The sequence below is a fragment of the Schizophyllum commune genome, assembly GCF_000143185.2.
Source record: "Schizophyllum commune H4-8 unplaced genomic scaffold SCHCOscaffold_2, whole genome shotgun sequence".
Taxonomy (NCBI): domain Eukaryota; kingdom Fungi; phylum Basidiomycota; class Agaricomycetes; order Agaricales; family Schizophyllaceae; genus Schizophyllum; species Schizophyllum commune.
In genome coordinates, this window is record NW_026089539.1 from 495,450 (window position 1) to 517,663 (window position 22,214).

At 58.9% G+C, this 22,214-nt stretch overlaps 8 protein-coding genes across 8 annotated transcripts; 1 reads left to right on the top strand and 7 right to left on the bottom strand.

Annotated features, from left to right (window-relative positions):
- Positions 1 to 534: 534 nt before the first annotated feature.
- Positions 535 to 4,953, bottom strand: SCHCODRAFT_02696170 (uncharacterized protein; the record flags this gene model as incomplete). Its single annotated transcript, XM_050346893.1, has 4 exons — positions 535 to 2,615; positions 2,668 to 3,092; positions 3,144 to 3,443; positions 3,491 to 4,953. 4 exons carry the CDS (start codon positions 4,951 to 4,953, stop codon positions 535 to 537), a joined length of 4,269 nt encoding a protein of 1,422 aa, XP_050202013.1.
- A 2,071-nt stretch (positions 4,954 to 7,024) lies between these two features.
- Positions 7,025 to 7,842, top strand: SCHCODRAFT_02142624 (uncharacterized protein). Its single transcript, XM_003038921.3, has 3 exons — positions 7,025 to 7,163; positions 7,221 to 7,660; positions 7,717 to 7,842. Exons 1-3 carry the CDS (start codon positions 7,151 to 7,153, stop codon positions 7,744 to 7,746), a joined length of 483 nt encoding a protein of 160 aa, XP_003038967.1. The 5' UTR covers positions 7,025 to 7,150; the 3' UTR covers positions 7,747 to 7,842.
- Positions 7,843 to 8,004: 162 nt separating this feature from the next.
- SCHCODRAFT_02486520 (uncharacterized protein) lies at positions 8,005 to 10,505 on the bottom strand (the record flags this gene model as incomplete). Its single annotated transcript, XM_003037587.2, has 5 exons — positions 8,005 to 9,042; positions 9,091 to 9,278; positions 9,335 to 10,085; positions 10,139 to 10,294; positions 10,344 to 10,505. The coding sequence occupies 5 exons, from the start codon at positions 10,503 to 10,505 to the stop codon at positions 8,005 to 8,007; spliced, it is 2,295 nt and encodes a 764-aa protein (XP_003037633.1).
- Positions 10,506 to 10,681: 176 nt separating this feature from the next.
- Positions 10,682 to 11,066, bottom strand: SCHCODRAFT_01338048 (uncharacterized protein; the record flags this gene model as incomplete). Its single annotated transcript, XM_003037586.3, has 1 exon — positions 10,682 to 11,066. A coding segment is annotated over one exon (385 nt), but the record flags the coding sequence as incomplete, so codon positions are not given.
- A 713-nt stretch (positions 11,067 to 11,779) lies between these two features.
- On the bottom strand, positions 11,780 to 13,378 carry SCHCODRAFT_02490216 (uncharacterized protein; the record flags this gene model as incomplete). The annotated part of the gene is made up of 3 exons (XM_003037585.1): positions 11,780 to 12,534; positions 12,583 to 12,974; positions 13,026 to 13,378. 3 exons carry the CDS (start codon positions 13,376 to 13,378, stop codon positions 11,780 to 11,782), a joined length of 1,500 nt encoding a protein of 499 aa, XP_003037631.1.
- Positions 13,379 to 14,182: 804 nt separating this feature from the next.
- On the bottom strand, positions 14,183 to 16,216 carry SCHCODRAFT_02609453 (uncharacterized protein). Its single transcript, XM_003037584.3, has 2 exons — positions 14,924 to 16,216; positions 14,183 to 14,875 (listed from the first exon to the last, which is right to left on the bottom strand). Exons 1-2 carry the CDS (start codon positions 16,068 to 16,070, stop codon positions 14,373 to 14,375), a joined length of 1,650 nt encoding a protein of 549 aa, XP_003037630.2. The 5' UTR covers positions 16,071 to 16,216; the 3' UTR covers positions 14,183 to 14,372.
- A 468-nt stretch (positions 16,217 to 16,684) lies between these two features.
- SCHCODRAFT_02488637 (MFS general substrate transporter) lies at positions 16,685 to 18,725 on the bottom strand (the record flags this gene model as incomplete). The annotated part of the gene is made up of 10 exons (XM_003037582.1): positions 16,685 to 16,861; positions 16,938 to 16,987; positions 17,039 to 17,116; positions 17,172 to 17,315; positions 17,380 to 17,483; positions 17,549 to 17,762; positions 17,901 to 18,043; positions 18,119 to 18,377; positions 18,427 to 18,561; positions 18,644 to 18,725. 10 exons carry the CDS (start codon positions 18,723 to 18,725, stop codon positions 16,685 to 16,687), a joined length of 1,386 nt encoding a protein of 461 aa, XP_003037628.1.
- A 337-nt stretch (positions 18,726 to 19,062) lies between these two features.
- SCHCODRAFT_02609461 (uncharacterized protein) lies at positions 19,063 to 22,097 on the bottom strand. The gene is made up of 3 exons (XM_050344375.1): positions 21,510 to 22,097; positions 19,158 to 21,459; positions 19,063 to 19,103 (listed from the first exon to the last, which is right to left on the bottom strand). Exons 1-2 carry the CDS (start codon positions 21,727 to 21,729, stop codon positions 19,532 to 19,534), a joined length of 2,148 nt encoding a protein of 715 aa, XP_050202014.1. The 5' UTR covers positions 21,730 to 22,097; the 3' UTR covers positions 19,063 to 19,103; positions 19,158 to 19,531.
- Positions 22,098 to 22,214: the final 117 nt, after the last annotated feature.

The window sequence follows — 22,214 nt, forward strand, 5'->3', positions numbered from 1 at the left end:
GAGCCCCTATTTATTCCCACGTTGTTCTCGGGCCCGAATCCGCGATCGCGTCGTATTATCCCCGTGGGGCACCTGAATCAGACGCGTCGAGTCACACGATCCGTCACGCCGCTCCTCGAGTCAACCGCCCTCATTCTGCGCGCCTGCAACGAGTCAGGTCGCACTCACCAAAATCTTGGCGTATCTCGATCACCCAAAGCTAGACACAACATATGAAGATGCAATTACGAGACGTTATAATGGATACAGTATGTATGTAGCAGTAGTCGTTATTCTGATGCAGTCCAGTCCAGCAGATATGGATACATTGCGCCCACGGATAGCAGTGCATGTATAGCATGTCGGGCGTGCGGCGTGGGGTTCGCCTGGAAGATATGCGTGGTGGTCGCAAGCCCGCGCAGCAGACTTGAGATGAACGGAACGAGAGAAGAGGCATGATGGTTGATAAATACTAGCAGATGAACTGAGAGGTCACGTTAGCAAACGTTGCTCGTAGAAAATATGTACAAAGGGCGAACACACCTGTGACTATGCTCATGGTGGAGGATGCCCTCCGGACTTGAGCGAACGCGGCGAAGGCGAGCCCGACTTCTGCGAACCCGAAGACACGCCCTGCGCCACCTGCGAGAGCCTCGTCCCCGTCGAAGGTGGCCTATACAGCTGCCGCGGGTGCGGATGTTCTACCTGCATCTCCTTATCCGCGCCCGGACTCTGACTCGGCGCCTTCCGCTTGAGACTCGGCCGCTTCGACAGCCGCACCTCACCCCGCACGTCCTCCTTCCTAAGCTCCGTCGGGCTCGCGCCCCTCTTTCCCGTGCTCGTCGTCGTGGTCGACGAGTTATCGCTCACGTCCATGGCCCGCAGGGTAGGCCGCGGCGTTTGCGCATTCGAGCTCGCTGGGCGCTGCGTCGTCGTCGCTACACTCGATGGGCGCCTGAGCAGCTCGTCCGAGATACCACGCATGCCCCCCGGCAAGCTCCGAATCGATCGCTGGGAGACCATCGCCGCCCCGCGCCGCTGCGCGTCCTCCCGCTCCTCGTCCACGATCATCAGCGCGCCCTCGATCACCGCCGCGTGCACAAACACATATTGCCGCAGGCTTTGACAGAGGCTCATCCGCTGCTCGCGCATGTCCTGCACAACCTCGCAGATCGGGTCGTCGAACGAGCTCAAAGGCGGCGGGGACGCATCATCGTGCAGCTTCCGCGGCTGCTTGTAGTCCACATACGACATTGACGGCCTCCTCGAATGCCTCCCCTTACGCTCCTTCTTCTCCCCTGCAGTTTTTTCCTGAGACGCTTGTGCCTGCGATGTCTGTGTCGAAGGCATGGTCAAGTCCATCGAGTTCATCGCCGAAAAGGGCTCCGAGAGGCGGCGTTCTGATTCGTGCGGAGACGCCGATGCTGGTGTAGGCGACGAGAACGAACGATCCGTCGATGGCGGCACCGAGCCATTCGACCCTGAACCGGAACCGGTACCAGACCCGGACCCAGAGTTAGCTCTGGTAGGCGGACTTGGCGCGTCGGTCGAACCAGGGGAAGTCGAGTGAGATAGCGCAGAAGGGTTCGCGTTGGCGGGAAGGGCCGGCACGGCGAAGAAGCCTCCTGGTGTCTTCTGTCCTGCACCCAGGAAGGGCGTGCTGGCCGTCGCAAGCGGGCTCGATCCCAACGTGCCACCATTCAGCCCATTGAGCTTGGGCCGAAGCGTCGAGGGCACCGACGACGTCCTTGCTCGCTGCGCGCCATCCTCACCACCTTGCCTCCCTGGCTGCCCCGCCGCATCCGAGTCCCCACTCGTCAGCGGCGAGCTCGTACCATGCAAACTCCCGCTCCTCGCCCTCCTCGCATTCGTCTTGAAGCCGAACGAGCTCTCATCCGACGTCGTGGAGGAGCCTGCAGACGCGCTGTTCGATACGGACCCACGAGAGGGGGGCGAGGCAGAAGACGCACCGACTGGTGCACCCGGCTCGTCCGCGCTCGCGCCGAGCCCCGTCTGCGCCGTCACGTCCTCCACCCACCGCCGCGTCCCCTCGCGACCCTTCTTGTGGTGGTACTCCTCCCCGTCGACCTGCATCAGGTCCGGTGGTGAGATCTTGTGCCCGTCCCAGCCGTCAAAGTTGCCGACCTGGCGCTGTTCCACCGTGGCCACGGGTACGTGGACGACGTGCGGTCCGGCGGTGGTCGCGCCTACTTCGTCATTATTCTTCATCTCAATGTCATGTTCCGTATCCCTCTCACCATCGTGCGGAGCAGCGCTCGTGGCGCTAGACATGTCTCCGCGATGGCATGCTACTGAGGTGGAGGCCTGGGTGGAGTTCTTGACGCCGTCGGCCATGGTGACGTCGCCGTCGCGGTCGTTCAGAGGGACAGTGGGCGACATCGGAGACAGCACCATGCCGGCGTTGACCAGGGCGTCGTTTCGGCGTTTCCGCAATTCCCTGCGCATGCCGTCCAGCACCGCGTCAACGGCAATGAAGCCCCCGGTACGACCTACCCCAGCACTGCAGTGAAGGAGAACAGGCGGGTTCATCATGATACCCTTCGGATCCCGGCAGATGCCAGTCCTCGGGTCGCAGGAGTCGTCGGATTCCTCACCCTGCGCGTCGTTGTCTACTGCTGCTTCGATGAGTCAGTCGAACAGAACTGGTTGACACGCGGTAACACCTACCGGCTTGAGACATGGACTCAGCCTTTGCCTGCGCCGAGCACTGGTCGACCTCCTTGATGAGCTCAAGCACGCCGCGCGGATCGTCGGGCACGTTCATGTCCGGCCACTCCAGGTACTGGATCTGCACCACCTTGCGTGCTCCCGCCCTCGGGTACTTCGTATGCCGCAACTCGAAGACGCGCTTGATCTGCCGCGGACGGACGCCCTTGGGTGTTGGTGGTTGGAAGGTGAAGAAGCCCCCGGACTGCGGCGAAGGCTTGACAATGTTGTCGCTCTCTACGCCGGAGCCACCGGTACTCGACACCAGCTTCAAGCGGAGTGGGCCGTACGAGTTCTCCGTCCAGTATGAGCCGCACTTGATCATGGAACCCTCGATCTCGCGAGTGAGCATAACGATCACGTGAACGTTCTGCTGCCAGACCAGACTGGATGCAGTGTCAGTTACGACGGATCGCACACGAAAGGCAGCCACTCACGTCCAGAAATCGGCGAAGGTATCGGGCAACGGGCCCTGCGTCGCGATGTACCGCTTCGTCGTGCCGAGCGGCTGGACGTGCGACGCGTTCACATAGTCGTCGCTGTCGCCACCAGGAGACGGCGGCAAGGAGAGCAGCGGCTGCGTAGCGCGCGGGGTTTTCTGCGCAAATTGCTCTCGAGATGGGGAGTGCTCGTGCTCTGAGATGTGTCCCGAGGAGGGCTGCGATTGCAATTTACGATTGCGCTTACGGCCACGTAGACGCACACGGGCATGCTCGAAGGGCCAGATATTCCGATACCTGCTGAGGAGTAAGCACTGGAATGGGATGAGCGATAGGCAACGCACCTGTTCTTGGAGCCTTTCTCTACGCCAGCGATGATGCTGTAGGGGAACATGCGGTCACCCTTACTAAAGCTCACGCAGCTATCGCTGTCGTCAGGCTTGCTGTCGCGCGACGCCTGTGGTGTATTGCTTTCTCTCGTATGGTGCTCCATGATGTTCATCATCCGGCGCTGCTCAGCGACCTCGATGCGGTAGAACTGCATTGCCAACGCTTCCATGCCTTCCTCCACGTCGTTGGGATCTGGCTCATCAGCCGTGTCATCCTCGGACTCGGATGTACTGGAGTAGGCGTCTCGGCGAGGTGCAGGATGTGACGCTGCTCGCGGGAGCGTAGCTGCGCGTCTTGCGATCTCCTGCAGCCACGTGAACGGCAGGTCGTTGATGCGTCGCCGCACGCGTCGAGGTATGCGCAAAGGTATCCGCTCAGTGATGCCATGCGATAGCTCTGCATTCTGCCGGATGTTGTCGAAGAAGGGATTTGCGGATGACGCAGGGGGTGGAGGCGCAACGGCGGATGGCGTGTGCATCTCGGATAGGGTTAGGTTCGTGCGACCCGGTCCTTGTCGCTTGGGACGGTTCTGAGTCGTGGATGTGAGGGTGAAGGCAGCCATGGGGAGGCGCTTGGTGCGAAGAACGCGATCATCGGAACTCGTTTCATCTTCCTCGTCAGGATCGTCGGTGCCCTGAGGCGGCTTGTCGTCAACGACCGATCTGCGCTCCTTCCACACTTGCTGGAACCCGCCCTGCAGCCAAGCAAGTTCACCCGCGAACTTGTCGTTCTTGAACTTGCGCAGGAGGCCGAAGATGTTACTCGTCTCTGGGATGTGGGCGCTGTCGGCGTCGTAGACGAGGATGCGGCTCGCGGTCTTCCATGCGGAGAAGCGGGCGCGGGCACTAGGGGTGGGGAGCATCTCACAGAGTCGCTCGAGGGAGAAGAGCGGGCGCTTGAGGAGCGTTGACGGGACGGAGAGCGATACGGCCTTGGGGAGGCGTGCATTCGCGTACGCGGCGTGCGGACGTATGTCGACGACGAGCGTGCGGGCTGCCGTCGATTCGTCGAAGAGCCAGCTGTCTAGATCGCTTGGGCGCACGGTGGTGATGTCGAGTGGGGCGGAGTTGGTGATCTGGAGCTTCGCCATGGGTGATGATGGCATACGAAGCATGGGCGATGGTGACTGGGACTGCTGGGGCTTGGGCAGCGACGCGGGCAGCTTCGCGGTGAGCATGTTGGCTGAGCCGAAGCGATTGGCGATGGCCGCAGCAAAGTCATCGGGGACGTCGTTCTTGGGCGGTGCGGGTGCGGGTGTCGGGACGTCGGCGGGGAGCTTGGCGGTGAGCATGGATGCGGAGCCAAAGCGACTGGCGATGGCTGCCGCGAAGTCGACAGCGCCGTCGGGCTCGCCCATGTGCGCGCCGGACACGGCGTGTGTGGTGGTCGATGAGAAAAAGTCGTCGTCGTTGGCCATGGCGGCGACGACGGATAAGTTCAAGGCGAAGGTGGTGATCCTCGGCGACGGCGTTTTCGACGGATCGGGCACGATGAATGACGTCAGTGCGCCACGCGAGCCCGCGTGTTCCGAGGCCCAGGCCGGTGCCTCACCCAATCAATGGCGCTTGCGCAGGCCAGCGCAGGCCTCGGCTCGCCTTGCTGACAATGGCTATTCCCATTTCTCTCCTGATCTCTACAAAAAACAATAGCAGCCAGCAAGCCCCTGGTCCTAATACTATTACTGTCGAAAACAGGGCACCTGTAACTCAGTGCAAACTCTGACGCGCGCCACTCCGCCTAGCAGATTCCATACCCCAGTGAAGTCACCCTCGGGGGCGGCGAGTACACAGATCCAGTGGATTCTGCGTCGTCAGTTACAGAGAAGATCGGGCACCTTGGCTTTCCTGGGACAACACAGCTCCAAATGCCCCTGCCCATCTGTGAGTGCTGCGCCTCCTGCCCCCTCCCCTCGAAAATTGACCATTCAATCTCGTACCATGCCATGCCCCCTCGCGCTCACTTTCTAACGAGCCCTCCCTTTCGCGTGACATCGTCCTCGCCCCGACCTCGCCCCATCTACCCCCGCCCCACCCTCATCTAACCATGTCCCCCATGCAACCCCCATTCACTCCCAAACTTCTGACTACATTTCGCGTGCCTCCGCACCTCATGCGCTGCCAACCGGCGCTTGCAAGGTGGCGAGCCGCCTTATAACTGGCTATCTCCCGATCACCGCTTCGAGAGCGTCAGTATGTCCGCTCCGCCAATAGCATCGGCCTCCTTCCCACCAATAGCGCTGCTCCCCGTCCAAATCAGTGCTGATAGACTGCGTCCTGCCAATGGCTGTCCCCTACGCCTTGCGTTGTGGGCGCACGCCTTTCTTATCCATCAAGCGTGGCTGTGCCCGCAACAAAACGACGCCATGCACGAGAGCACTCAATCTACGCCCCTAACTAAAAGGGTAGCTGCGCAAATCACACCCTCATTTCCTTCTGTGCGCCAGAAGACCGAGTATAACCCAGGTTGAACCTTGTCGCAAGGTACTCCCTAGCGCGCCTTCCATTACTCTCTGTATGCACCACCCCCAGATCGCCCCAGCCTTCTCATGTTGTCGTCGACGCAAGCGCCCGCCACCGACCTTGCTCACCGCATGTCACTCGCCCCGACGACATGTGTCATGTCGTGAGAGCTCAAGAAGAGCCATCGCGCGGCAAGTATGCCGGCTTCTTCTGCTGTACGCACATACATCCAACTCAGGCCCTGCTCGTCGTACGATGATTTCTCTCGCCTCCAAGTCTCAAGAAGTCTCAATCTCAACGAAAGTTCAACACAACACAATACCTAGCTAATTGGGAACAACGTGACTCGGTCCGACCCTCCGAGAATGCACCCGCTTCCCACGATGCCCCTTTCTTTCACGCTGCTACCACGCCAGGTTCATGCCCGCGCCCTGGCGCCACCAAATTCTTGTCCAGACCGTGCCCGTGCCTCTACGTGTCCTGCTCTACTGGCGCCTGGACTCATACTAGCGCCAGGTCACACCCAGACCTGAACATCCAAGAGCCAACCAGCGCGATGCCTTCAAGTTCGGTCCATTTGTACTTGGGCGCTATGCGTTCTTATGTGTTCAAATGTGATACTCTGCTTCTCTGTAAGCTACTGGGTAACCACCTTTGACTAAGTTCAGTGCAGCCGTCCATCTATGCCAATTCTAGTCGTCCAGTATGCTTCACTTGTGTCCTTACCGGGAACGAAGAGATTCGCCTCGTCCAACATCGTTCAGCTTTTTCGCCATCCCATACATCGCGCGGGAAACGATCCAGGCATCAAGGCAGTGTCTCTGACTATCTCGGACTCGGTGGCTCATTGGTCCTGCAGTGGGACGACGCAGGGCGCTTGTGTTTCGCGAGGATTGTCGTGATTGACGACTGATTTTCGGGCCGTGCAACGGCAGGCAACGGCATGCCCCCGGTGGACCTGAGCACCGTGCCGAACGCTGTCGACGCAAGTCAATCATCGTGTGCCCGCACCGAGGACCTGACGATCCCACTCGCCAGTCCGTGATGCGCATGCGCGGCGGCTAGGTAACGAATTTGTTTGGCCGATGGGTATATAGGTGAGGTAGTGTACCCCACGAGCACACTCCACCTCGTCGAAGTTCTCCTACTCTCAAGATGAAGTTCACCGGTACGTCCCAATAATCGTCAACTAATGTTGCCATTCTGCCATGCTAACGTTTACTAGCCCTCATCCCCGCCCTCCTTTCTGCCTCCTCCGCCTTCGCACTCGTCCACCCGCGCGCCACCTCCAACACCACCATCGCCACCTTCCTCTCCGACTCCGTCAACGCCTTCTTCCCCGCACCCGGCAACGACGGCTGGGAAACCGCCTTCGACGCCGCCTTCGCCCCCAACCTCACCGCGACCTTCAACGACGGCAGCTACGACTTCGCGGGCTTCAGAGCGTACTTCGCTGCGGTGAAGGCGAATTTAGAAAGCAAGTACTCGACGTTCGACCACTCATTCACGAGCGTCGTGGGCGTGTCGGCGACGGGTGGAAACACGGGCGGGTATGGGATCGTGACGGGTGTGGAGGGCGGGGATGTGAGTGGGACGCAGGTCAAGGGGACGGATGGTGCTTTTGCGGTCATTCGGGAGATCGACGGCGCGCTGAAGATCACAGAGGTGCGCATAGTGTATTGCAATCTGGCCTAACCCATACTCACCTTCATTGCTCTCAGTGGCACGAGATCACGAACCTAGGCGCATGAGTACGACATCTACAGGGCCGGAATGGTACATACTTATGTGCTGAGTACTATATAGTTCACTCACCAAAAATGATCATTGCTGCGAGTAAGCTTGCGACTGATCCTGGCGCACGGCCCTGAATGTCGGCGAAGACTGCCCAGCCACCTTCTAACACGGCGTATAGCAAGATTAGAGGACCTCACGCCAGTTCAAGCTGAAGATGAGAAGATGGAATGGAAACAGATACAAGTACAATCTTGTTCGAATTCTACTCTATGCTAGGGCCTGCCCGACCGCTTTCTCTGACGGCTTCCTGAGTCTTTCGGAGACTTGGAACGACCGCCTGACCGAGTCCTAGAGGCCACAGGTCCATCCGGTGGAAGCGCTTCCTTGCTCTTCGCCGCAAGACGATCAGACCGACGCTTAGGCTCAGGGCTAGGACGAGAACGTTTCCTTGGCGGCTTTCGCTCAGTGCCGGTTTCGCGAGTGTCGCGCTTGCGGGCGCCGCGCTGGGTATCGGTAGAGGTGTCCCTTGAGGAGTTTGCGCTGGCCTTCGCCTGTCTAGCGCGACTGCGTGTTCGAGGACCGGGCGTGGGGGTATCCAGCCGAGAGAAGGGGCCGTCAGCGTCAGCGTCGCTGCCGTTGTCTTCCTGAGTCGTCTCCTCCGAGTCGATCACGGGCGGTACTTCGGGGCCGAGCATGCGCGCCTCAGAGGCGAAGCGAGGTGGTGGGATCACCTTCACAGGTGGAGGAGGCAGCCAGACGAACTCCTCATCGCAGTTGAGGAAAGCGTCGCTGATCTCGCGGAAGGTAGCCTCCATCTTGTCGTAAATGTCGTCCAAGAAGAGCGAATCGTCGAGTACTTGACGGTCTTCGTCGAGCTTGATAGTTGGCACGTGTACACTGTCCTCGAGATTCTCGTAGGCATCGCGCATCTTCGGTATGAGAGCGATGATCTTCCGTAATGGCGTGTCGAGGCCGTAGACGGCGCAGAGAGCGGCGTCGAGCCTTGTTATCTTTCCGTTGTTCGTGAGGAGACCGTGGCGCGCCGCTGACCCGGACTCCATCCGCGGAAAGAGGTCAACCGCGTGCCCGCGCAGGATCTCTTCGGCCAAATCGCCGGATACCGAGGTGCCGAGTTTGCTCTTGGATATCTTGCGAAAAGCAAAGTCGAGCGCCATCCACAATGCCGACTCGCAGTCATGGTAGTAGTTGAAGGCGAAGAAGGTCGAAATAGGTGGGAACGTGCCCAGGGCCAATGGGGCAAAAATATGCTCGTGTCTCTGTACTTCGATTGCGATGAAGTTTGATGTACCCTGGTGGAAAGGTCAATATCGCAGTGACACAAGAGAATGCACACGTACGGTGAGAGGGTCATGTCCGGTGCCACCGTGGTAGGGCCTTGAGTATTCCAGATCAGAGACCAAGGTGATCCACTGATCCAACTCTGCGACGATTTCCGTAGGCAGAGTACCGCTTCGATGGTAAAGCAGGAAATTACCAGGACTAACGTCCCTGTGCAGGTAACCTTCGCGCTTCAGGTATCTGAGGACTGCAACAGATATAACAAATCAGCATGGAATGAGGCAACCAAATTCAAGTACGCACTCCTGACTACCTGACTCAAAGCGAAGAAATAGAGGGCAGGGTGCGAGACTTTGTACAAGTCCATGCAGAATTGCACATACTTGGTGCGGCAGTGCTTCTTGCCGTGCACCTGTAGGACGGGATCCGAGGCCGCCCCGGGCGCAAGCTTCGCAACGCCATCGCGCTTCTTCTCCCAGTCTCGAGTCGCACTTGCGGACTTGATTTTGGCTTCGGCGGCCGGAGTATTGCTCGGGTTGTCCTTGTTCATGAAGTGAAAGTAAAGCGAGTCCGAAGGAGGAGGAGGGACACTACTGCGAGCCGTCGGATCCCCGGGTGGATACCGAACTGCGCCATCCTCCTCGATGCCCATGAAGTGGTCTTTAATCTGGGGCCAGTCGGGGAACGATTCCAACTTGCGCCTGATGCCCTCTTGTATGACGCCTTCATCCTTCACGTCGCTGAACACCCAGTAGTCGCGAAGGTCATTCGGTGTCTTATCGAGTACGCGCTCCTTCGGATTGTCGGTGTTGTGGGTGACGAGATGGACCTTGAACACCCGCATCGAGCGCGTGTAGATGGGCTGATCGTCGACGTCTTCCAGGACGCTCTCGGTCTGGTAGGTCTTGTATGATCCATCCTCGGTGTATATGTCGAACTGGTACTGCAGGTGGGCTTCATCGTCGATGACACGACGGACAGTGGGATCGATGCCGAGCATAGAAAGTGGTGCATAGGTGTTCAATAGGATGAACTCGACGAACCATAGCCGTTCCTAGGAAGATCGTTAGTATCGAAGGCGCAGAGGTAGCAGCTGAGGTGGCGTACGTTATGTATATCGAACAAGGCGGAAGCAACGGTATGCGAGCGGGTATGGTGCCATAAACGCATGAGGCTTCCCTCCATGGTGAACGACAGCACAGCAACACGTCCAACGTCGTTCCAAAACGCGTGGCCGGCGTGTCCCAGTGTCTTCTCCTCGTTCTGTAGACGTTGTCAGTCAGAAAGCAACTCAAAGCTAGGGTAAACGCACATTGACAATATCCTGAGGCGTTACGCCCAACTTCAACTCCCCGGTGCTCGTCAGATCAGCGGTCATGATCCTTTCGCCGTCGTAGACTCCGGCATTGCTGTCGCGAGCGCAACCACCTGGCAGGGCGACGGCGGGATACGAGGAGTGGCGTCTGACGAACATAGCATCGACGCGGTGAGAGGAGCCCGGGACCTCTGAGTCCGTCGTGTGCAGGGGCCGGCACATGAACTTCGTCGTGCGCTTGTCGGGCGAAAAACGGTCCTTTAAGGTGCTTTCCGCCGTGGCCAGTACCCGTTCCACGACTTTCTCCAGATTTCGGAAATGCGCGTCCTCAGTTACTCGACACTTGTCGTCTTCATTCTGGGTGCGAGTCTTCTTGTTGGGTCGCGGGAGTCGCGCCCATGTACCACTCTTGGTGATGGTCCCGTTCCGGATGAGCGCTCGATGAAGCGTGGCCCACTCGGTGGTGGTAATACGCTCCCATTGAGGGAGATAGCTCGCGTAAAAGGCGTTCATGCCAGCCACGCGCGTTCTGCCACCGTAGATGGCGCTCTCACGGCAGCGTGCTCGAAATTGCGTGAGGTTCTCGGGATCCATGGTCCGGGGAGTTTTATGGCGAGCTAGTAGAAGAGTGTCGGTTCTGACGCGGTGGTTGGAATTCTGAAGAGATTGCATATTGAGCAACAGCGCGAAGCCACGGGCAGGGAGGGTGGGGAAGAGCATGGTTGAAGGCTGAATGCGCACCTTTTATGCTAGGATGAGAGCAGAAACAAACGGCAAAGGTCGCCACTGAGTACAAAATGCCGTGGGTGCAGCAGAGGATCGCGGTGGCCGACGGTAGTGGTGGTTGAACAAAGACAACCGCGTTCGCACGCCCGGCTCAAACGGCACGCTTCGGCATCTGCCAGAGTAACTCCATAAGGAGATTATCTGGTTGAACTTTGTCTGCGGGGTCATAAAGCGGATAAAGCAAGGCCGAAGCATACATTCTAGAGGGCAAGATAGTCTACAAATCTACTTGGGCTCCAGATCATGTTACTCAAACATCAAAGATGCGCAAACTATGTCCGGGACCGAATTTTCACAGCAAACCAAAGTCAGTGGTTGGGGGTGCGGTAAATTGATCTGACTTCGGCGGTATCGCAAGCGTGCCAAAGCGCCTCTGAGAACAGTCCGGTATCCATGCAGCCATGCATTTGTCCGCTCGTGCGCTGACTGAGCTCCGAGGGGCACGGCTAAGTGACGCTGCCGACCGTGTGTTTTGTTAAAGAGCGAGGCCTGACTCGGAGAGGGCAAGTGTGGCAATCGGTTGATGCGCTGACGCGTTGTACCACGTCAAGCGAGTCTGTACAAGGACTGTACCGTACGTAATTACACGAGGTATTGTACAAGGTTGTCCGTTTGCGTCAAAGGTCGTAACAATAAACATCGAGTCCTCACATCGCCAGCGCGCCAACCACCAACCCTATCGCCAACAAGCCCATCTGGGACGCAACACTGCTGAACCGCACCGCCGCGTCGGTGTCCGGGTCCGTCGGCAGGTTCTGGTACCCATACTGTACATTCTGCGCCACCGATCCATTCACGCACTCGCCATTCTCGATATCCAGCCCCATTAAATCATCCGGCACATCAAAGAAAAAGTACGTCGAGTTATCCAGCCCCTCGAGCCCACTCGTGTCGTACGGGAACTTGTCTCCACTATCCGTCGCCGACGTATTCCTCAGCAGTATGCACTGCACGTTCCCGTACTCCTTCGCCAGCGCGGGGTAGTCGCGCATGATGTCCGCGTTGCTCGTGTCGCCGATGAGCACGAACCTGCGGTTCGGGAACGTCTCGAGCGCGCGGCGCAGCGCGACGGCGCGCACGCGGAACGTCTGCTCGAAGGTGGTGAAGTTGTAGGGGCGCGTGTCGAAGGAGCCGAGGGGGTAGTTGCCGAAGATAAAGGACTCGTACATGCGCGTCGCGGGCTCGGGCGTCGTGGTGAGGTAGTGGAAGTGCGCGCTGGGGATCGTCTCGAGCCACTGCGCGTAGACGGCGGGCATGTTCGACCAGGGAGTGAAGGGGTTGGCGAAGGAGTTGTTGAGACCGGAGAGGGGCGCGTATATGCGGGTGACGCGGAGGATGTCGTCGATGTCGGCCAGGAAGGTTATGCCCTCAGGTGGGACGAGGAAAGCGGAACTGTTGCCGACTGCGAAGGCGTGAGCATATACATCATAATCATGGACAATGCACGTACGATCGCCAGCATTCGTCCGGACTTCAATCCTATGCACACGCTCTCCCAGATCGGCTTGGACACTCTCGTTCATATTGATGAATTGGTTGAACTCTCCGCGCGAATCCGTTGGCAGAGGAAAAGTAAACTTGAATATCGGACTGTCTTGTGACTCCTTCGTCGCATTATACAGCGTGAAGGTGAGGGACAGGTCGGACACTGGTAGCGAATATATGGCGGAGGTGAGGTTGCGTGCTTGCTCTTGCTGTGTCTCGTTAAGCTCGGACACGTCCTTCTCTGGCAGGAATGCATTGGTAAGGTCGTCGAGCTTGGAGCTGTTGTCCAGCGGCTGGCGGTACGCTTGTCCGTGGAAGAGGACGCTCCATCCATTGTCGGTACGGTTCGCATATCCACTGTATGCACTGTCAGTGACGATCACAGGCGCATACAATACAAGCACTCACGGAATGTTCAATATACGCACAGGAAGTTGCTCAATCTGCTCGTCGCTGAGCCCTGCCTGACTCTTGATGTCGTCCGTAGACGGCACGTCGAAGCCCGGGATCATGCCCGCGACCGCCTCGGTCGGAACCGCAGATGCTAGCGACGAGTACACACTCTGCACCGCAGATGGAAGCGCTGAAGTGAGCGCATCGCCTGCCTCCGAGGTCAAGCTTCCAGCCACCGAAGTCGCGCTCGAGATGAAGTCCCGCCGATCGGGGATGATGGCTGGCACGGTCGCCGTCGCGGGGGGCGCACCCGCGGAGAGCTCCAAAGCACAAACAAGGGCGAGCAGCCTGAGCGAGCTCAGCGACATGGTGAAGGTGCTAGGAGAGGGGAGAAAGAGGGGAGGACTGTGCCCTGGACTTGCAGGCCGTGCGCGGTATATGAGGCACATGCGGAGGGTATGACGCAGTCGTTACAGTTGGCAACGTTGAGGGCTTGCATGACGATTGGCAACCGAGCTGCTGGCGTTGGAGCGACACGGGCTTGGCGGAATTGTCATGCAGTGAGCCTCGAGCTTGTGGACGAGTTCAACGCCGTTGGGTGGGTCCGGGAGGTTTGCAGACTCGGCTGCCCAGCTCCTACGATCATCCTCAAATATATGCTGTTACGCGATAAACTGTGAGGGGGAGCAATCCATGCAGAATGCACTGCATCATGGGTGACAAAGTGGATGTCTAGATGGTAGTGGTTGATTAGAGCTTGTCCAAGGCCCAGCATGGACTGAACACGCACCACTTCATTCCATGTGTGCACTCGAGCCCTAACATGACTTCAGGAGTAGCGCATTCATCATCGTGTATGCTGAAGAAGGACAGCGTCGTACCAATGAAAGTCGAAGCTTGGGCAAGAGCCCAAGTCGTGATCTTTCAGCGCGATAAGCGCATTGACTAGGGCGTTTACTAGAGAGCCACTCGGCACTGACTAGCACCCATATGTGCTATATGGGTCCCAAGAAAGAGAAAAACAGTCGAAATTGTCAGGGTCATATTACATGACACGTCGAAGAGGTAGGAAGCAAGAACAAAACCTACCAAAAGAGGGAAAATAGTAGACCGGCATCCGCCGGCGCATTCCTCACCCTTTCAAGTGCAACTCGGACTCGTACATAGCTAGCTTTCGGTGTTATCATGTTCCATTAGCGCCACTCCAGAAACTTGAATTCTGCAGGCGGGTAAGTAGGACATATACGGACCCTGTACGAGTATCGATTTAACCCAATTCAGGGCAGCTCCCTGCCTCATCGAGATCTCCAGACTCTCACAAATCCTTCACTTCCACTGCTTCACCTTGCAGCGTCGCTGACTTCACCGACCAGCCTCACTGGCCTCTATGCCCACTGTCCGTGGCCGCGGTAGCGACCGCCGGGTCTCTGCGGGGTACACGACCATCTCGCCCAACGGCATAGGTAGAGGATCCGGCTCAAACGGTTCCGAAGACCCATAGAACACAGGCTCTCCCGTCGTGGTGAGCCCGGGCTCAGGCGCTTTCCGTGGCGCCTCGCTCTCCCTTTCCCGGCGCACGAGCGGATCTCGCCATTCCCGCGCCGACTGCCACTCCCGCCAAGATTGCAACTCAGGGCGAGCGGCCCACGCACGGTCGGCGGCGGCGCGGCCTCCATTGACGGCAGTTGATGTATCGTCATCGACGAGAACCCAGGCGTCGCCATGCTCGTTGCGCTCGAGGTTGCGCGAGGCGCCTAGGCGGACGCGCGGGTCCCCGTGAGCAGAGTCTGGGGTAATGGGTGCGCGAGTCACTGGTGGTTCACGGGAAGGTTCGCGTAGCTCGTTGCCGTCAACGTCGTAGCGCACTGTGTATTGCGTTAGCCAACACGCGTACGTGTGCATGATATACGCACCAGTCCGTGCCACAGGTCGCGGGGGTCGCGGCGCTTGAGGCGTTGCCAAATCCCACAGGTAGGAAGCGCGCACGTCCGCTGCCCGACGTTCTGCATTGCTCACGGTAACACTCTCGTTCTCCGCCATCGACTCAGGCTCGGCGAACAGCACGGGCCGAGGGGGAAGCATCGGCGACGACGGCGATGCAATGTTCTGCACACTACCCAGCCCCGATAAGGTCGACAACCGACTCTGGGGCCCCAGCTGCCGGCCAGAGGGTGTCTGTCTCCCAGAGGGCGTCTGCCGCCCCGCGGACGCCCCCTGATCCGATCCGCCCGCCTGTGTGGCGCGCGTGCGGATGTATAATTCGTTACCAGCCACGGGCGTGCGAGCGCGGGGCTCCAGCGGCGACAGGGCATCCCCGTCGATGTTGACGGGGCGCGCGTCGGGCGTGCGCGAGAGTGTGCGCATGATCCGCAGGGCGGGGAGGGTGCCCCGATCGCCAGACGCGCCCGGGCTGGCCTCGCGGGCGGTGACGCGCCGCCCGAGCGTCGTCTGCGCCTCCTCATCCCCGCGGCGGAGAACAAAGGCGTGCTCTGAGCGGCGCTCGGCGAGGGAGGGTCGGCTGCGCGGGCTCAGAGGGGACCGTACGCCGGTCACGGGGGAGGGTATAGGGAGGGGGCCCGCACGCAGCGCCGGCGTTCCCGGCGCTGAGGACGCATGCGAGTCGTAGCGCATCGCGAACTGGCGGATGCGGTTGTATGTTTCGGGAGGAAGGGTGGGGCGGAGGCGCTCGAGCTCGTGCAGGGTGGTGGTGGCCACAGGCGAGCGGGACGTGCTTGCTGCCGCCGCTGTTGTTGTCGTCGGACGGCGCTCATCGTCATCGTGATCGACGAGCGAGATGGCTTCGTGGCCGGGGTCCATGAGCGACATGGTGTCTTCTAGTTGGCGCGAGTGCGATGGGAGCGAGGCCGTAAGCTCCATCAGGCTCTGGCGCACTTGGCGCAAGCGGCGATATGTTGCCTGCAGCGTTTCCGACGTCTGACGGAGGCTGTTCTGCGCGTTCAGGTTGCGCGTGATATCCGAGGTGAACGATGGGGAGGGAAGATCCTGAAAGTCCTCCGTATACAGTGACTGTGTCGGCGAGGGGTATGCGTTCTCCGCCATCGTTGGGAGTGTATTCCAATCCTTGGGGTCGTTGCCTGAAGATACGGAAAGATAAGAAAGAATATTAGGGAAAGACAGATGAGGACAGGAACAAAGGAGAGCCTTGGAATTGCAGATCGAGAGTATTGCTCTCGCCGAGTTGAGAGGTCCAGGAGGAGAAGCGTGACCAATCGTGACGTGTGATGTGCGTCCGGGACTTGCCGTGCAAGCGAGGACAAATATGTTCCAGAGATTACAGTACCCAAAAAAAAAGAGATACACGAGCTCTAGCGCGCCTAGCGTATTTCTATCTTCCAATGCCGCTTTTATTCTAAATAGACACTCTACACCGTGCTTGGACTTTGCGGGCAAAGATTGTCAGGGAAGTCGGGCGAGAAAGCGACCCGTTAGCAGTTGTTGACGGCCATGTCACCCGAGTCAGTCTCAGCACTCAACACCTGCATCGAAGCAACGATTAGAAGGGGGAGAAGAGGAGTGGTGATATTTGCTACATACGAATGAGGGGTGATACGACTGCAGACTGAACCTGTACCTCATCTAAATCACTTACACCCTCTAGAACCTCCGAAGCGTTTGCGGCGGCCTCCACCAATCTAAAGCCAGCTAGCACTAGCCTAAGTCTCCGGAGCTGCTGGCTCAGCCTTGCGCGTCCTCTTCCTCAAAAGGTCCAACAGCCTCCTCCCAAGCGGCCTCTCCCCGGTGTAGCAGAACGCGAGGGTGAGACTCATGACCGAAAGTCCCAACGCGAGGAGGCAGACTGCCAGCCATCCCCTGGTGAGGTGGTCGTACATCTGTAGTATGCAAATCAGTTTGTGTTTCTTCATCAAAGTATGTGATACGTACCTGGCCGCCAACGACAGGTCCGACTGAAGACCCGATACCGTATGCCAGGTTGAAGGCGCCGTACACATGAGCGTCTAGAGCAGTCAGTCGGGATATGCGCATGGAATATGATCAAGACGACGTACATCCGACACCCTCGATATCTCGAGCGACAGCAGCTAGCTCGGCCGTTAGCGGTGAAACTACGCCCGAAACGAAAAGGTCTGCAATGAAAAAAGGTCAGAAACATGTTTGGCACGATAGGTGTGCTGTACTCACTCTCAAAGCAGTATGCCACAATGAACAGCGCCAGGTGCCCATCAATTGTTATGACTGCCCACCACGGGAGGCCGAGTAGAAGCGACCACGAGATCGCCCACTCTGCGCCCTTGTAGTCCGTGTACCAGCCTGTAATTGGCGAGGCTATGAGTTAATGTCGAGGTCAGTTCCATCGTTCGGACTCAGAGAGAGAAAAAGGGGCACATACAGAATAGCGTCGGAATGACCCCTGCAAGGTAAATCAAGCCGACCTTGGACGAGCTGAGGCCATAATTATCCTCGAGATGCAGCGGCATAGTGGGTTCTTGGGCGCTGTACGCGATACTGGAGGAAGGAGACCCGATCAGCGAAGCAGTCATTAGCAACTAGAATAGAACAAGAGAACGTACCCCCAAACAAAGGTCATGAAGACAGTCACGATCGCGCGAGGTGAGCGGCGGAGCTTGTGCAGGACTTGCACGGCAGAGAAATGGGGCTTGCGGGAAGAACTGTTCGATATCGTTCGCGCAACGGCATCTGGAGGCGAGACGACCGAGGGCGACGACCGGCCCTCTTCCAACCCTCCTGGAGCTGCCGGAGCACCCGTCTGCGCTTCGCCACCTTCTCGAGGCGTGCCTTCGTTCGCGACTTGCGCTTCGCCAACGATGACCGGGGGCTTTTCGGCGCATCTCGCTTCCTCGTCGCGAGCCTCGGTCTGCGCAACCTCCACCTCTGCCGCCGGATCGACACCCCATCGCAGAGCATCCTTGCGCTCGATTATGACGATGCGGCCGACCAGGTCTGCGACGCTGCACCCGATACCAAAGATGAAGGGTCCGCGGAAGCCAAAGCGCTCATACAGCGCACCGCCGACTGGTGGGCCCACGATCGAGCTGTTTGCAAAGGCGGGGTCAGCATCGCATTCCACAATACCCATCCAACCAGCCAAACAACAAGATCCCACTCACCCAACCGACAGCCCCATCATCGCAAAACCCAGCTTCTGCCCGACTGAGCTCGCAGGCGTGCAGTCGCACAGCAGCGCGAGGCCGAGCACCCACACAATGCTGCTCGCGAAGCCCTGGATGATGCGCGCGAGGCACATCACCCAGTACGTGGGCGCCTCCATCATCATGACTTGTGAGCCGACGAGGATAAGGAGGCCCACAATGAGCGGCCAGCGGCGTGCGCCCCAGCGCTCAGAGAGTACGGCGATGGGGATGGTAACTGGAGGGTGGTTAGACGAGTGTGAAGAGGTAGAGGCAGACGAACTCACAAAGGGCCAGACCGGCGGAGTATGCGAAGAGTAGCCATCCTACCAGGCCGGACACGCCACTATATCCCAGCTCCTGCAGCTGGAAAGGCAGGACCGGGATGATGATAGAGTAAACGAGAAGGTCGGTCGTTATGCCTGCAAGAACGATGTCAATCAATCTGCGTCTGCTTACCGCTGGGAAAGCCATAAACGATTCAGGGGCTAGAAAACAACTCACCCAACCCCACGACTATCGTCGTGAACCAAGACGAAGACCGCCAGCGCAGGCCTATCGGTGGCGAAGCAGTACTTTCTAACATGGCGAAGAGCGTCGTCTAATATCGTACGAGATCCGTGAGTCTAGTTGTCGCAGTCTGACTGCCTTTCTACCGTTTTCGTGTCCTCGTTCCTGGGTCGCCGTGAATGGGAGTCTGAGCCCCTCTTCCAACTCGTCGTCTTGGTGCGATTATATGTACAGCCTGAGCCGCGGCCAGTAGAGAATCACCCCAGACTCATAAGCGAGTGGCAAGAAGGATGAATAAGACAGCAAAGGTCAGGCCATGAGTCAAGACATGGCGTCAGGCGAAGGCCGGGGGCGCCACATGGCGGAATTACGGGGAAATACGTCGATGCCGACGAAAAACAAAGGTTGCCTGAAAAGGAGGATCGATCGGCGAGAAAAAGGCTTGGCGTAGGACCTGCAGGTGCAAGCAAAAGTAAACAAAGACCAGGCTTACGCGGTAAATGCGGACCTTGACGCGCTTGGTCTATCATATCTGCTAGCGGACTTAGAAGAACTTCATGAGCGCAAGAAGACGAGAGAGAAGAGCAGGTCGGGTGGTGTTCCATAAGTAGTCTAAGTAAATATGCAGTCTGTCTGTCTAAAAGTCTAGTGTCGTCGCGGTCATCCCATTATGCTACAGCGCGTACCTAAAGTGAGTTTCGTAGAACCCTGATGTAAGTAGAGATATCATGTATGTACAAAGATCATCCACCCCCGTCTATCACACAACTCAACCTGTGAACCGATACTGGGAACTTCGATGTTGGTGGGAACTCCTTCGATGGTGGTCGGAACTCCTTCGATCCTGGTGAACGAACACTTTGATGATAACAGCCCAGTCCTTCAGCCACTGACGGCCGACGCAAGCCGCGATCCTTCCAACCTATCGTACGCGGGCGGCGCCTCTCCCGACTCGCTCTCTTGGCCGGCGATAAGGCGCTCGAAGTGCGCATTGCGCCCGAAAAGGTGTTGCAGCGCACCCCCCGCCAGACTCGGAATCTGCCGCGGGTCCGCATTCACCTCATCTATCGCCGCTATGCTCACATCGGACGAATCCGAGCCCGTCCGGCCGTCGCGCGCCTCCCTTCCCCCCGCCCCCTCGCTGTACTGCGGCAGACATAGCGCGCCCGGGTCACAGCGCGAGGAGAACACCTGGATCGGCGTCTGCACCGTCACGTCGTACAGCTTCCGGCGGCCCGTCTTCGGGTCCATCTCCTGGTCGCTCTCGACGCGGATGAGGAACTTCGCGGCGTGCGTGACCATCACGCCCGCGCGGCGGTTGCGGTTCGTCGGGCGGAGGAGGTTGGGCACGCGCGCAGTGCCACTGACGCGCCAGGGCCCCGGGCCCGTCCAGGTGCTCGCGAGGTCGTCGAGGTCTTCTTGCTGGGCGTCGGCGCTGGACTGGGCGAGGACGTGCAACGGGGACTTGCGCACGTCGCCGTCGAGGGGGAGGATGGGCCCGCCGACTTCGTGCTTGATCATCATGAGTGGGACGCGCAGCACTGGGTCGGTGCGGGCGGTCTCATCTTGATGCGCAAGATACACGGTTTGCTCTAGACGGGGGGTCAGCCTCACACGCAAGCGCAGTATCAGAACGGACTCACCCTCAACGAACAGCGCAAGGCGATGAATACGGACCTTCGTGAGAGGCAATAGCGTCAACGAAAAGGGAACGGTCGCGCCAATGAAGAAGCTGCGCGCAGAGATTGTGAGCGCGTACTGCAGCTGCTCATGCCACGACCGCTCGACGATGATGTTCGCCGTATCCTCCGTATCATCCTCGGTCGGGCACGTGATGACCGTGACGGTATGCGACTCGTGCAGCCGCGTCGCGAACGCGCCCTGCCGCTGCACAGTCGCGTTCAGCTTCCATACCACTGATCCAAACTCCGTCTCCAGCGAAGGCGGCGCATTGCCGGGGACAGTGAACGAGATGGGGTACGTGTACGTGCCCGCAGGGAACTCCTTCCATCCCAAAGAAGGCTCCGGTGGGAGAACATCGTCTTCCTCGTCTTCGTCGAAGGCGGTCGCAGGTGGGGGTTTAGACTTGGACCGCACCGCGCGGGAACGCGAACGCCGGTCGTCCGCTCCCCGCGTCTCTTCGTGGTCATGCGAGTGGGCGTGCTCCACCTTCGGCGACTTTTGGCGCCAGGAAGAGAAGAGGTGTGGCACGGGGAGATGCGGCAGGTGGAACGAACGCGAGTGGGAATGGGAGTGGGAGTGGGGGTGGAAACTGGCGTGCTTGCTGTGTGCGGCTTCCTTTGAGCTCGAAGGGGTGATGACTGGGGAGGACTGCCGCGTGGAGGAAGGCGTACTGCGTCGTGATTCCGGAGCCGAGGGACTAGGGCGGACACCAGGCATGGAGAGGTTCGGTGGTGGCGGGAGGGATAGGTTCGGATTAGAGCGGGAGGTCGTCAACTGTCCGATCGAGGGGAAGGAGTCCATGGGGGTAGTAGAGAAGGCCTGTGGCGGATGGTGGCGGAAGTAGTCGTCCGCTTCTTCCCTCGTCGGGGTATAGGGAGGACTGGGAACGACATCGGCCCAGGGTGCGCGAGGGGGAGTGAGGAGTGTAGGCACGGATTCGATCATTCCCTCAGCGCTTCCGCTAGCGCTATTGCTAACGCTGGGCTGGCTGCTGTCGTCCTGCTCAAGGAAGATGCCTGGCCCGACCGAAGAAGCGCGGCGCGGCTTGGGTTGCGACTTGAACAGCGTCTGAGACTGATGGTAGATGCGTGCAGTGTCCGTGTACTCGACGTGATGTGTTCCCAAGCCTGGGGGAACGGTCAGCGGCGAAGGGGAAGGCGCTCGAGGGGACACGCACCGTCTGGCCACTGCACCTGCGATGTACCCACCAGCTCTACGTCAATAGAGCATATGCGCGCAGGTTTCGTGAGGTGCACGATGAGCAGTCCGCGGAGTGAAGCAGGGGCTTGTGGCGCTTCATCGGCGCTCTCTGGGTCGGAGGGGACTCGGAGAAAGAGAGCCGACTCGTTGAGTCGGACGTGGACATGGCTTTTCTTGCTGGAGTGAGGGTTTGGCATTGGTGGGGGAGGGAAAGCAGAGGCGGCGGGGGTTATTGGAGCACCATGTCGCGCCGTGACGGTGATAGCAGAGGAATCCCAGATGAGCCTGGACCGGCACGATCCTCTCCCAGAGCGCTGCGCAATTTGATAGTATCATCGATACGGCACCCCTGAAGGCTATTTCGCTAAAAACAACCTGAGAAATGCCCCCTCCGTAAGGCGAAGGCCTGTAAACAACCGTCCAGCAAGCGCTGAGTTCACGTACTACTTCGATAGTGCCATCGAGGGAAGCCATAAAATGATCTTGAGCACTCTTTCAGCCGCTAGAAAAGCTTAAGGGCAGGCGTTGTGGAGCATCCCCCAAGATGAGTACCCCCCAAGCCCCCCTTGTCCGCGGAAAAGAAAGTCATTTCGGCGATGTTTCTGTGTTTCTGAGTTCTGAAGGTCTCTCGGCGGAGCGGCAGCCTGCACGGAGTCCGAGATTTGATGGCGCCTAATCTTAG